Source organism: Muntiacus reevesi, chromosome 3, assembly GCF_963930625.1.
Source record: "Muntiacus reevesi chromosome 3, mMunRee1.1, whole genome shotgun sequence".
In the NCBI taxonomy this organism is placed as follows: domain Eukaryota; kingdom Metazoa; phylum Chordata; class Mammalia; order Artiodactyla; family Cervidae; genus Muntiacus; species Muntiacus reevesi.
This window is the reverse complement of record NC_089251.1, coordinates 262,559,371-262,573,848: the sequence shown is the minus strand read 5'-3', so window position 1 is coordinate 262,573,848 and position 14,478 is coordinate 262,559,371. Positions and strand designations below refer to the sequence as shown.

General features: G+C 39.0%; 1 protein-coding gene across 1 annotated transcript in view; it reads right to left on the bottom strand.

The window, feature by feature from the left end:
* ANKAR (ankyrin and armadillo repeat containing) overlaps window positions 1-13,920 on the bottom strand; it is a 51,130-nt gene extending 37,210 nt beyond the window's left edge. Inside the window, exons 1-6 of the mRNA XM_065931917.1 lie at window positions 13,320-13,920; window positions 6,097-6,534; window positions 4,146-4,309; window positions 3,436-3,539; window positions 2,660-2,840; window positions 1,339-1,558 (exon numbers count right to left, since the gene is read on the bottom strand). Of these exons, the coding sequence (XP_065787989.1) occupies window positions 1,339-1,558; window positions 2,660-2,840; window positions 3,436-3,539; window positions 4,146-4,309; window positions 6,097-6,534; window positions 13,320-13,920 (1,708 nt within the window). The remainder of the gene's footprint in view (window positions 1-1,338; window positions 1,559-2,659; window positions 2,841-3,435; window positions 3,540-4,145; window positions 4,310-6,096; window positions 6,535-13,319) is intronic.
* Between the last annotated feature and the right edge of the window lie 558 nt (window positions 13,921-14,478).

Sequence of the window (14,478 nt, the reverse complement as noted above, 5' to 3'; positions counted from 1 at the left end):
TAGTCAAAATTGACTCATATGAAGGTGAGCAAAATGACTATGTTGAGATGCAGGTGACAGGTTGCATCACACAGGACTGAGTGTAATTTTTGGCAAAGCCATCTAGGCATGCGTATGCACCTGATATGGTGTCAGACAGACCCAGGAGTGCTGCCTTCCACGTGGCTGGCCAAAATTCACAGGGGACAGCTTTGTGTTGGTGAAGTCATAATACATAGACATTGCCAGTAGTTAGATATTTTCCAGACCTCAGACTCTACTCAGTTCTCAGCAAATGGAAATCTATGTAGTCACAATATGGCACAGAAACTTTAATTATGAAAGCTTTTTTTTGTTTTAACATCAAAAACTCTTAAAACACATCTTTAAATAACAGGTCATCTACTACATTTTGTCTGAATTTTGCTCTATTTTAACTAAGTTCATTGTCTACTGAATATTTTAATTAAGTAAAGAAGCATCTTAGTGCCAAAACATTTAAATTATAATGACAGAGTACGAAATTGTTCAACATTCAACAGGATTAAAGAAGCACATTTTGTTTTGGTGTGAAAATTTAACACAGCTTCTTAAGACAAGATGTTAAAATATAAAATCACCATTTCTTATTGCCAGTATTGTTGCATCAGACCTTATCTCCCCTCTTCAGTTATGGAGGGCTTCTCCTTTCATTTTCACTTTTATTATTTTTATACTGGTTAAATTTATTCCAATGAACATATAAATATGTATGTAATTCTAATAATCAGAAAATTTTGCTTTTTAAAGTTTAAACCAGGTTAGCCTTAAAGGGGTCATTAATCCTAAAATCATGATTACAGAGGAATTTGTTATTACATATGTTTATGTAGTATGAAGAAATTATTACCTGGTTAAGAACCTGGGATAAGAACAGGGTGTTCTGTTGGGATCGCTAATTATCTCCCTTTTCTCAGAATTTCTACAGTACATCACTGTATATTAATTATGTCAGTGATTATCAAATACTACCCTGAATTCACCATCATGCCATTCATTCAACAAGTATTTCTCAACCATCTACCAAGGCCAGGTTTTCTTCTGGGCCCTAGGATACCATGGCAAACAAAGGAAACCAAATCCTTGCCCTTCATGGAGCTTATATTCAATGAAGGAAACACAATAAACAAATGAATAATACTCTGTAAGAGAGCAACAGGTGATACTTGGAAAACTAAAAGGAGCCCCTCTGAGATAAATAAAACAGAAACAACTGCTCTAGTCTCCAATACTAAATTTTAACCTTGTGTTAAAATCAACATGCATTTGTAATGCTGAAGTAAAAGAAAAACATTTTAAGAGATAAAAACTTGATGGCACCTTGGCTAAGTATAATGAAGCGTCTCTGATTGACGTTGAAGTTGGCATTGCACAGCTGACATATGATTGGGACTCTGTTGTGTAGAGCAGCATGATGGAAAATAGCATAACCTGCCTCGTCTGAAACATTGATCGCTGAGCTTGAGGTTTTACGGCTAAATGTATGGAAAACAGCATATAATCCTCTTTCAACAGCAGACTTCATACCAAATGGGATACTCTAAAATTATGAGGAAGGTCAGAATTAGTGTTTTCAAAATGCACCTAAAATTTAGTGAAAGGAGAAAAAGGACAATGAACTATGTTAATGTAATCACATGATCGGTGTCTGATTACAGTAGAATTTTCACAAGATCCGTGTGTAAAGTGTCTCACTGGGCAATGAAGTTGTTAGGGTTATAAGAAACTCTGAGGACTTAAAAAAAAAAAAAACTCTGAGGACTTTAAAAATATTTTGGGGAAATTTTTTTCCTTCCTTTTTACAAAGGAGGAGTTGTAGATCTTTCTTTTCAGGAGACAATTCAAGGAAGGTAGACAAATACCCTTCTGAAATATTTAAAAAGCAAATGGACATCAAATTCCTTCTCTAACTTAATAGCAGTCTAACTTAGAAGTCCAGAGACTTGAAATATACAGCTACAAGAGTAGTCTTCTTTGCTTTAAGTGGAGAGGTGGAGAGGTGAAAATGTCCCATTTTTAGATGTTCTGACCACTCAATGTTTTTAAATTAAACTAAGTTTATCAATACTTAACATTTATTCACATTAAAACAAATAAATGGTAAATAAATGCCAATGTGCCCTTTGAAATTGGTGAACTCATCACTTAATTTATCAGTTTCAAAAGCTGTAAGTCAAGGCATATTGAAGCAGATATAGAGATGTGATTTAGGATACCAGGGTTGCTCCTTAGATTTAGTCCCCACAACTGAAGTCTGATTCTGCAATTTACTAACTGTGTGATTTGGGAAAGACCCTCAACTCACTGCAAGTCAAATGTCTCATTTGTAAAATAAGATTGATAACAATAGTACTAGCATCTAGAAAGAGTTTGTTGAAAGAATTTATAGCAGTGCCTAGCATACAAAATAAGCACTCCATAAATATTAGCTATTATTAAGATTAATTGCAATTCCATTCATAAACTGTTTGTTTTTTAACTTGGCCAGAAATGTATAACTCAGAATTTTTGGCTACTAAAATGTAGAATCTTAATTGCATATTAAAGACTCCATTTAACCTATTATTTATCCCTATGATAAAAATTTGAGATACTTATTTATAATTTCTTATACTAAACTATGCAGCAATCACTGAAATACCTTGCATTTCATAGCTTTCTTGAAACCAAATTTTTTCTTGAATTGTTCATGTAATTGAGCATCTGTCAGCGGAAGTCTTTTCAGCCTCAAATTGTTCACTATTTCATTTATGGCTCCCCACCACTGTGTCTTATACAGCTGCTGATAGAAAATTTCAAGTTCAAAACTGATCACATAGTAGCTGTTAAAAAAAAAATAAAGAAAAAATTTCAAGTTTTTCTGACTTGGAATGCTGGCAAAACTTTTTCTATAACAGTTACAATTTTCTATGACAAAAACACCTCCATCCCCATTTAACCACTGTGTTCATTGTAAGAACGAATTACCATGTCTAAGGATTATTACACAGAATGTATTAAGGTGTTATTGTCATTTAGATGCTAAGTCATGTCAACCTTTTTGTGACCCCATGGACTGTAGCCACGAGGCTACGGAGGACTGTAGGCTCCTCTGTCCGTGGGATTTCCCAGGCAGGAATACTGGGGTAGCTTGCTGTTTCCTTCTCCAGGGGATCTTTCCCATCCATGGAGCGAACCCTAATCTCCTGCATTGGCAGGCGGATTCTTTACCACTGAACCACCAGGGAAACTGTATCAAGGTGTATGAAGTCATAAATCTAACATTTAATACTTTAGAGAGTTTGTAGTCATTCACGGGGGTTATTATTGTTCCAGGATCTCCATCCTGAAGTTTGAAGTTAGCCTTTGCATTACAGTTTCCTGTTTTCTGCTTTCAACAAGTTGTGATACTGTGAATAGTTACTAACAGTTCCTTACCTTTTTCCATTAAATTTCATGACTGGTATTGAGTAATATTCTTTGTATCCTGTGTCTTCTGCAAATGTATTAACAGCACAATCCCGTATTTTTTCTAAGTTATTCTAAAATATAAATTATGTTACTAAAAAAACAAGTATAAACAATAGTAAGACTTATTTTAGATGAAATTTTATACATGTAAATAACAAATTTTTAATAAAATATCCCAAGAGACCCTGATAATAACTGAATGTATACAATCCCTAATTTGGATTTGAGGGAAAAAAATTTTTTTTACAAGAAATTAATGTGGAGAAAGTAGAAAAGCAATGACAATTGAAATGTGTTATGTTTTCCAGATGAAGAGCTATTGTTCTCGAACTCTGGAGGATCTCTGTTTTAGTTCTAATCCTTGAGAAAAAATAGAAGAATATGTAGTTAATTTTCAGGGATTTGTTCTGTACTCGGTTAACTATTCCAGGGCAGATACAGCCTATGAATTCTGCAAGGATGATCGTTGTGCCTCTGACATGTAACACGGGGCCTTACGCAGACTGGCACTATATTCACGTATGTTGTGTGATGTGTGAAGAAACTAGCGAGTTGTGGAGGTCATCGTTTAGAGAGCCGCCTAGTGCCTGTACCAAACAGAAACTCCTTCTGGTTGGAGAAAAGGATGAAAGAGCTGTGAAATGACAAACAATTTCAGGAACAACAATAATTTAAACCTTAAAATCTTCCAAAGCATTCTCAATTGAAGGGGTGCTGATATCAAATTCAATTCCTCCATGAACATGAAAATACTGATCCTCTTTGTAGTCAAAATTTTGGCATTTAAAATCTCGTCCATAAATAAATGGAGGCAATTCTCGCTCTGTCTTGACCTTGTCATCTCAAAAAGATGAAAACAAAATTTTGTTTAAAAGTTCAACAATAGGATATAAGTAGTCATATTTTGGAGGTCTCAATTGATTTTTACATAAAGTGAGAAGAATCCATGTGAAATGGAAATCTTCACAATTGTAATCTATAAAATTATTTATGCTCAATGTATATTTTAAATATTGAAATATATTTATATAATATGTTTTGGGCATTTTTGATAGTTTCCTTGTACAGACATTTCAAAAGAATACTCAAAACATTAATTTACTTATTGATTACTATGTGTGAGCTCAAGACTAATATTATACCCCCAATTATCAAAAGCGATTTGAAACTCTGTGCCATGGAGACTCTCTAGTTAAATAAACAAAAGTTACCTGAGCTAGTTAAGGAAGAGAGACATGATAAAGAAAAGGTGGGTATCTCTCATATGGCAAAAATAATCAGTTTATTTTTCTAGAAAGCTACACATATAACATTTATTTTTAAAAATAATTTTCTAAAATCCTGGCAAGGATTAGGTTTATTCAGTATTTTGATTTGTTAGCAGAATGTAGTTTCCTCAATATAAGGTTTACATTTTAAGAAATGCGAAAGGTCCAGAAAATTACAAAGAAAAGTGTAACATCCAAATCTCACCACATGGAAATTAATTATTAACATTTAGTCATATTTGTTTCCAATAATTTAAGTAGTAAGTCATTACAGGTACAGTTAACATCCTCTAAAGAGCACATTAGTTCCATACACAAGACACTCCCTCCACCCACATCCCTGGACAATTGTCCATGAGATGTCCATGTCCATGTCAAGATTGTCATGAGTTCATTTTTAAATAGTTCACAGGTATGGATTATAAGCTTCACTATCATAATTCTCATGACACAAATTTCATTAAATGGTTTGCAAAATTTCTACTGAAAATCTGCCATCTGAATAGAAAACCTGCTATAAATAAGCCTATATGTTTAAGCACCAACGAAAATACACAATTTGTGTGCTAATCTGGGTGGGAGGAATAGTTTGCTCTGTATTCCTGTCAAATTCCATATAAACATGACCCTATTTCAGCTCCCTCTTCTCTTACGCTGGTCTACTCTTTTGTTATAGGACCAATATATTATTAAAGTTTTTAATACATTTTCTTCTTTCTCTTTTCAGAAATGTAAGACCATTCATGATCTTTTGTGTCTGTGTGTCTGTCAGTCGCTCAGTCATGTCTGACTCTTTGCGACCCCATGGACTGTAGCCCACCAGGCTCCTTTATCTATGGGATTCTCCAGGAAAGAATACTGGAGTGGGTTGCCATTTCCTTCTCCATGATCTTTTACTGCTCCATGTTAATCTGGGTCAATTTCTAATTTTCCTGAAAAACACAATAGGGATGTTGAGTAGGAATGCACCGAATTTATCCTTTGCATGAGCTACGATATAGCGTCATCCTGTCATGGACATAACATATCTCAGAAATCATTTTGTCTTTCAGTCGTCCTCGTAATTGATAAAGACATGTACCTTTTACTATGTGAATATACCAGACATTTTTAATTACTTTGGAGACATCACGTTTTGTTTTTTATTTATTTGTATTTTAATTGAAGGAATTGCAGATTGCTTTTCTGTAATTGCTTTACTGAATTTTGTTGTTTTCTGTCAAATCTTAACATGTTATTTATTTTTAACATGCTATAGCTTGGCTATATGCTTGGACCCACATACTATAAGCAAAATTGAATTTAAACATAAATTCAATATGTATCTACATTTTAAATATAATTTTGGTAATACTCTTACCTGAAAAAGGCTGAAGCAGACCACTTAAATATGGAACTTTCATCTTCTTTTTTAAGCTCAGTAGAAATGGAGTCAGAAAACATATTAATTTTAGGTATCCTATCCCTTTCCTGATTTCTTTTTTCTTCTCGAAGTGTTTTTGAATAATCTTTTTTTGAAGATATAATCTTTGCTGTAGTCTCTGGTAGGTACAAATATCAAGATTATCCTGATTACATTTTATAGCATTAGTCAACCAATAGGCTGTTTCAAATATAAAAACATTTTCACACTGTTGAACTTGTGTGGTGCTGAATGTCATCTTTAGTAGGATATTTTCTGCATATTTCATAAATACAGCTTTTTCTTCAGGGCTATTGGGATTATATGTTGGATCTTCATTCATGTCTTCATCATAGATTCCATCAAAGTCTGGATCCTTTGTAATATCAATCAAACCTTCACAGTAAAAAAGAAAGATTTAAGATTGTGAAATTTTCATACTTGGCTTCTGGATAAATAGATTGAATACAGTTTCATCTCAAAATTCTTCCAAAATGACAGCAAAGGAATAATGAAATACCATTAAAACTGTCAAAGAAGAAAAGCAGATGGATACATGGTAACTAAGCAGAGTAAAGAAAGAGAGAAGCTTGTGGAATTAAAAAGAATTGATTTTCATTCTCTTTGAAGGAATAAAGCAACATCATGGAAACATAATAATATGTCTCATCTTTAATTAAAGAAAATATGGAAGAACAACAAGAAATATGGTCTTCCTTTAGGCAAAGAATCAGCTTCTTACTTGGGCATAAAGTATATTTGTTTATTCAGTTCCTATAATACACATTTCTTCTTGCTGATAACAGAAACTAAATATATATAATAAATAACTTTCCTACTAACAAATCATAATGAGACAAGAATTAAAACTTAGTTTTACTCTATACTATAAATGACAAATTTCTTATATTACATTTTCTTTCCATTTATAATGAAATTGTCATTTCTTGTTGTCAAATTGTCTTAGACAACTTTAATCCAGGCTTGAGAAAATGGCTTAGAATCATAAAATATGACTTGGTAAAAAATATGGTGCTTGTTTGTAACATATGTGCCTTACAATGTAAATAATATGTCAGCGTGTCTCCCCCCTTTCTTTTTCCTTTTTTTCTTCCTCAAATCTACATATTTAAAAAGCAAGAATAGGCTTGGATTTTTAAGACGACCACCATGATTCATATCCCTTTTGCAAAAGAGTAAGATAAATTACTGAGATGAAAAAGAAACTGAAGTGTTTCTGACAGTTAAAATAGATCTAAATACAAGCTAGAGCATTTGGCTTGGGTGGATGAGAGCCAAAATGCAGCAAGTCAATTCTCACCCCAGAGAGGCAGAAAGGCTGAGATACTGGAAGTAGAGGGAATGAAGAGCTCCACAGCCCCTTTCGCTTCTCAGGCGGCAGACTCACTGCCCGCTCAAGGCAGGAGACAGAAGGAAACAGACCAGTCAAAAAGAAAATGGCATCTGGGCAGAGGCCCCCCAGTGATTTACTAAAGGAAATCAGTCCTGAATATTCATTGCAAGGACTGATGCTGAAGCTGAAACTCCAATACTTTGGCCACCTGATCTCAAGAACTGACTCCTTTGAAAAGACCCTCTTGCTGGGAAAGATTGAAGGCGGGAGAAGAAGGGGACGACTGAAGATGAGATGGTTGGATGGCATCACTGACTCAGTAGACATGAGTTTGAGTAAGCTCCAGGAGTTGGTGATAAACAGGGAAGCCTGGCATGCTGCAGTCCATGGGATCACAAAGAGTCAGACATGACTGAGCGACTGAACTAAAATGAATTCGTATCTTTACTTGAATGTCCTAGAAGCACTCCCAAACAAAATCCATTTTTCCTCTCCCCCAAATTTGCTTTTCTTTCATTCCTTTCATTCCAGAGTTAAAAGCACTATTTATCCATCAGTTCCTCAAACTAAAAGGGCTTCCCTTGTGGCTAAACTGGTAAAGAGCCTGCCTGCAATGCAGGAGACCTAGGTTTGATCCCTGTGTCAGGAAGATCCCCTGAAGAAGGAAATGGCAACCCACTTAAGTGTTCTTGCTTGGAAAATTCCATGAAAGAGGAGCCTGGCGTGTCCATGGGGTTGAAGAGTTGGACACAACTTAGTGACTAAAAAACAACAAAGCACTGTAGGTTGAGAATTTAAAGACAAAAAAAGACACAATTCTGTGCTCTCGAGTTCTCAAGCACAGAAAATCTATTAAGGAAGACAGAGATGAAACCAACAATTTCAATAAAAAGTGGTACAATGTGCACAGAGGAGGTGGTGTCTGAATCAAGCAGCAAAAAATGAGTAGCAATAACCTGGGAAGGAATGCAGAAGAGTGGGGTGAGGGAAAGAGCATTCCAGACAAAGGTCAAGGAAGAAAAAAATAACAATTTCACCCTACCAGCTTTTAGTATTAAATAAGGTCATCAGATCAAGGGAGATGCCCTAATTACCATACTTTCTCAGCAGACTGGAGAATAGGACCAGATTTTTGGTCTGCTGTACTCTCCACTACTGTTGCTACTGTTTTTCTAAGGGTGGTGTTTCCTGGTGGTTTTGTGCTGTGCAAAGTCATTAGAGAGCTGAAGTTGAACTTGTCCTCATTGATTCACAAGTCTTCCTTCCCGCCAGTACTGTTGGCTTCTTGCAGAGTTCCTTGGAAATCCATTGTAGCACAGTTTTTAAGGCAATCACATGGTCAGTTGCAAGGTTTGAAACCAGACTCACAGTCAAGAGAGGAGGTGCTGTTTCTCCAACCATGAAAGATGAAATAGCAAGTCTTCCCAGCATCTTGCCGTTATACAGCGGCAACTACCAGGACTAAATGGGGATCATGGGGCTACAGCCAAGTCGCCATGAGTCACACGCTATCAGACGCCTTGTGTTCCCTGGCACTCTGTATGTCACTCTGGTTCATTGCATGGGCCAGCCCCGCACAGATGGAACCTGACCACACTGCATGGACCAGCCCCGCACAGATGTAACCTGACCACACTGCATGGACCAGCCCCGCACAGATGGAACCTGACCACACTGCATGGACCAGCCCCGCACAGATGGAACCTGACCACACCGCATGGGCCAGCCCTGCACAGATGGAACCTGACCACGCCGCATGGGCCAGCCCCGCACAGATGGAACCTGACCACGCCGCATGGGCCAGCCCCGCACAGATGGAACCTGACCACACTGCATGGGCCAGCCCCGCACAGATGGAACCTGACCACACCGCATGGGCCAGCCCCGCACAGATGGAACCTGACCACACCGCATGGGCCAGCCCCACACAGATGGAACCTGACCACACCGCATGGGCCAGCCCCGCACAGATGGAACCTGACCACACCGCATGGGCCAGCCCTGCACAGATGTAACGTGATCACACTGCATGGACCAGCCCCACACAGATGTAACCTGACCACGCCACATGAACCAGCCCCGCACAGATGTAACCTGACCACACTGCATGAGCCAGCCCCGCACAGATGGAACCTGACCACACTGCATGGGCCAGCCCCGCACAGATGGAACCTGACCACACTGCATGGGCCAGCCCCACACAGATGGAACCTGACCACACTGCATGGGCCAGCCCCGCACAGATGGAACCTGACCACACTGCATGGGCCAGCCCCGCACAGATGGAACCTGACCACACTGCATGGGCCAGCCCCGCACAGATGGAACCTGACCACACTGCATGGGCCAGCCCCGCACAGATGGAACCTGACCACACTGCATGGGCCAGCCCCGCACAGATGGAACCTGACCACACTGCATGGGCCAGCCCTGCACAGATGGAACCTGACCACACTGCATGGGCCAGCCCTGCACAGATGGAACCTGACCACACTGCATGGACCAGCCCCACACAGATGTAACGTGATCACACTGCATGGACCAGCCCCACACAGATGTAACCTGACCACACTGCATGGACCAGCCCCACACAGATGGAACCTGACCACGCCTTGCCTCAGATGCAGCATGTGGCCCTTACTTTTGCCCTGGGGTTCCTCTTCACTGCTGTGTGCAACTCCTGATGGAATCCAGTCACTCACTCTGACGGATGAACAAATCTGCACACAGTTAACTCCCAGGTAATCTTTGAGCAATGCAGGAGAGAAGCCAGGGAATACACGTTCCCCTCCTCCATCCCTCAGGCTGACAATCCTGCAATATATTCTGTGTGACTCCCCAGAGTTCCAGCCAAACTGTAACTCATTATCTAAGTGGTGAAAGCTCACCAGCGTATCCTTGGGTTGATGATTCCTCCTTTTCTATGCATTTCTTGTTCCTCACTCCTTGGAGTCATAAACTACCCTGACTCAAGTCCTCATTTCAGACCCTAATTTGGGGGGCAACCTAGTCTAAATCCACTTTGCACTTGTGTGCTGGTATCTGACCCTGTACATCCTTAAGCATGCAGCATAAAAGCCCCATCTCCTGAGAGTCCAGGTGCCTTTCCCGCAAGCTGATGCTTGCCCTGCAGGATTTCACAGGGATGCTCCTGATGTGGGTGATGGGAACCTGTACGATCCCTGCTGTCTCGCTGAGCGTCCCCCCTGCAGACTGCTCCAGCCCCCTGGTGTATGAGCCGCTCGGTCCTTTACCACTGTTTGCCCTGTACCATTGCTAAGTGCCTGAGGCATGCTGGTGCTGCCGGGTCTTTAGCAGACTCCTGAACAGTGGTAGACAGAGAAGAAAATCTCTGTCCACATAATGATGCTCTTCTTTGCCTGCTCGGCAGCCCATATTACAAAGTGCTTTGGTGTAACACAGTATTTCTCCCAAGGCACATGGTGGTAGAGTGACTGGATTTGCATGATTTCTAGCCTCATTCATTGTCAGTGAAAAGGGATAATAGGCAGAGAGAGCAGTCAGAAGGCAGTTGCAGTATGTAAGGCTAGAGAAAAGATGTATCAGTGTGTTGTAGCTGAGATGAACCAATGTGGATGATTTTGAGATAAGTTTAAAGGTAGGATCATAATAGTCAAGACATGAATTCTCATCCAGGAAAGAATTAAGAAGAAATGTCCAGGACTGATATTTAGCTATCTATCAATATGGCTACATTGTTAAAATACCTTTGATATTGTCTGCTAAACTGAATTGCTCTAGCCCTGAGCTCTTTGAATGCCTCCCTCCCCCGGGACAATCTAGAAAGCTTCATGATCCAGCAAAGGGTACATATGGCAAGCGGGAGGCCTCTGAGATCTAGTTTATTACTGATTATTTATTAATGATTATTATCATTATTACTGATGCCCGTCCTAACTGGTCAGTGCTTAAGCTGTACTGATGATTAATTCTGCATATATCACTCCTGGAAATGTAGACAATGGAAGACAACTTCAGTCTCTGGGTGCTCCTCAGCTTCACCTACAACTTGATTAGAATGTTTCTATGTGGCTCTGATCTCCGCAACCAGGAGCACCCCTGTGAGGGAATCCTCAGAGGGTGGCCTCAGATAGGATGCACAGCTGGATTCAATAGATGAAGCTGGGCTGCGAAGTTGCTTGACAGACTTTATTTTATCATCAACTAGGCGGGAGCCCTCTGTCCTTAGATACAAAACAGGGCATGTGCTCCCTCCTGCCCTGATCACGTCTCTATGACTGATGCTCTCACGGGATGATCTAAAGGCTCTTGTGACTTTTACATACAAATGACTGAATCCTCCATGTGCAGCTCTAACCCTGATCACGCTCCAGAATTTGACTTCTATAATGGAAGTTTCCACCTAGATATCCACCTAGTTTCTACCTAGAATCTAAAAAGGGGTCATTGTTTCTTTACCAGTCTGTCATCTCTGGCCTGTGCTTTGCTTGACACATGCCAGATTGGAATGGTGGTTCTTTAGTCCCACCTCTTCTCCAATGAGGGCCTCAAAATAATTTTTGTGGAAACAGAAAAGAAGCAAACCCAACTTTTGTCAGGATTGTCAAAGCTCTAACATTGCTAAAAGCTGCCATCCACTCCTGCTGATCCTTAATAACCTCCATGGGGCTCAGATCTTCACAAAGCTCCTGTCACCATCTCAATCAAGAAGGGCAAACTATGAAACTTACTTTTCCAGACACATCTTGGTCAATGCAAGCAGGCGGAAACACCATCTGACTTGTGCCATGTTCCTTACAATCTTCCAGTGACTAGTTAATAGATTACTAGACAATTTACAGGATAGAGGAGTCATTGACTACTAAAATTATATCCTAGTTTAGTTATATTTTATAGCCTTGAAGGTCCTAAACTATCAGAAATGATAGAACTTGTGGGTGAATGCTAACAGAAGTTTTTAAGATTTTGACCATGCCATATTCTCTTCAACAATGTATCCACAGGATGTCAAAATATCAGCACCCTTTAAGAGAGAACTACTAGACCAGTCAAGGCGATGCAGAAATTTAATGGAATTTACTAGCTATTACTGGCAGTCATTTGCATTACTTCACCCTAGTCATCCAAAGATCTGAACAACAAGAAGAGATTTTTAGGTTCCAGTTATGGCTATGATTTTTTAGTAGCTAGTGATCCTTCAGTCCTAGGAGTAGAGGATATAAACGCCTATCCAGTGGCATTTGTGCTGATTCCACCAACATCACAGACTAATTCTCTCCCAGAGGAGGAGAATTTCTGCCTAAACTCAGTACTCTTGGACTCTCTTCTCAACAGAAGTTGATGACCTTGCATGGAAATGAGAGCTATTAGCAGACATAGAGGTACCACCTCCAAGAGATGGCACTGCTTGCTGGTACACAAAAAGCTACAAAACCTGGATACCCAACCCATAGCTGGTGAGTCAGGCCACCTCATTGTCATCAAGCAAATCTTATTCACATGCATTTGAACTTCACACAGTAGTAAAAAGCAAACAAACACTTCTGTGGTTCGGGTTCTAACCAAGATTCAAAAGGTGACATTGAAAAAAAAAAGATTAATTATTGAAAAGATAGATTCTTTGGAATTTAAAAAAATCTCTTTTAAGAAATGTGGCTAAAATAAAACCAAATCAATGTATGACAAAACCTACTGAAATGTTGTGAAGTAATTAGCCTCCAACTAATTAAAAAAAAAAAAAAAGAGGAAAAAAAATGTAGCTAAAATAAAACCAAATCATATATAAATTACTTTTAATTTCTAAAAGAGGATTCTAATAAAAATAAAACATGCTAAATTCTCTTACCTGCTGAACTAAACTCTGCGAATATACCTTTGTTTGTTTGAGGCTTCCCGTCTGGATCAATGTCCATGATGGTGCGCCACAATTCAGAAAATCTCGCTCGCTTTTCTTTGGGCATATATATTCCATGCCACAGTGCTTTCAACATATAGTCAATATTGATCAGAATTTGCCCAATTCTGGTATCAAAATAAGCTGGGGGTAATTGACAAGAAGAACTCTGATCGTAATTAGCTTCTAAACTGACTGAAGGAATTTGATTTAAGCAATAAATTCCAACAGCCAATTCTCTTATGATCTGATGGACTTCTCTATAGTCTAAGAGGGCAGTAGGGTCCACAGGAGTCAGAAGGATTGCAGTGGAGAAGCCTACGTTATTCATTTGACTCATAATTCCACACGGCATGTCTAGTTGAGAGCGAACATCTTCTTTGGCAGACAGCCAGCTAACTAGAGCAGTAGTTAGCAACTCTTGTACTTCACTGCGATCATATTTTTCAAAAAAAGCAGAAGCATTTCTCTGTACAGCTAAATTTTCCAGGTAGGTTTCTTCATCTTGATTTTGATCAAATCTAGGTGCTCCTTTTTTGGGCAATCTTAACATTTCTAATTAATTCTACTGTGTCCTTTTTGAAGTTTCTGCAATGAAATGAATGAAAAGGAAAAGACAAGCAATAAAATGTATCATGGTAATGAAGCTGAATTTCTCAAGAGATAAATCTATACCTTTCATCTTTATGGTTAATTGTTTCATGGTCAACCATTATATAATTGGCATACATTATATTAGTTTCAGGTGTACAACATAGTAACTTAATACTTGTATATATTTTGAAATGATCACCACAAAAAATCAAGTTAACATCTTTTACCATACATAGTTACAGAATTTTTTTCTCATGAGAACTTTAAAGATTTACTCTTAGCAATATTCAGATATGCAATATGTTATTATTAACTATAAACATTTATTTATTTTTGGCTGCTCTGGGTCTTTGTTGCTGGAAGGGCTTTCTCTAGCTCTAACGAGTGGGGACTACTCTTCGCTGCAATATACGGGCTTCTCAATTGCGGTGGCTTCTCTTGTTGCAGAGCGCAGGCTCTCGGTGCGTGGGCTTCCGAGGTTGCAGCTCACTGGCCCTGGAGCGTGGGCTCAGCGGCT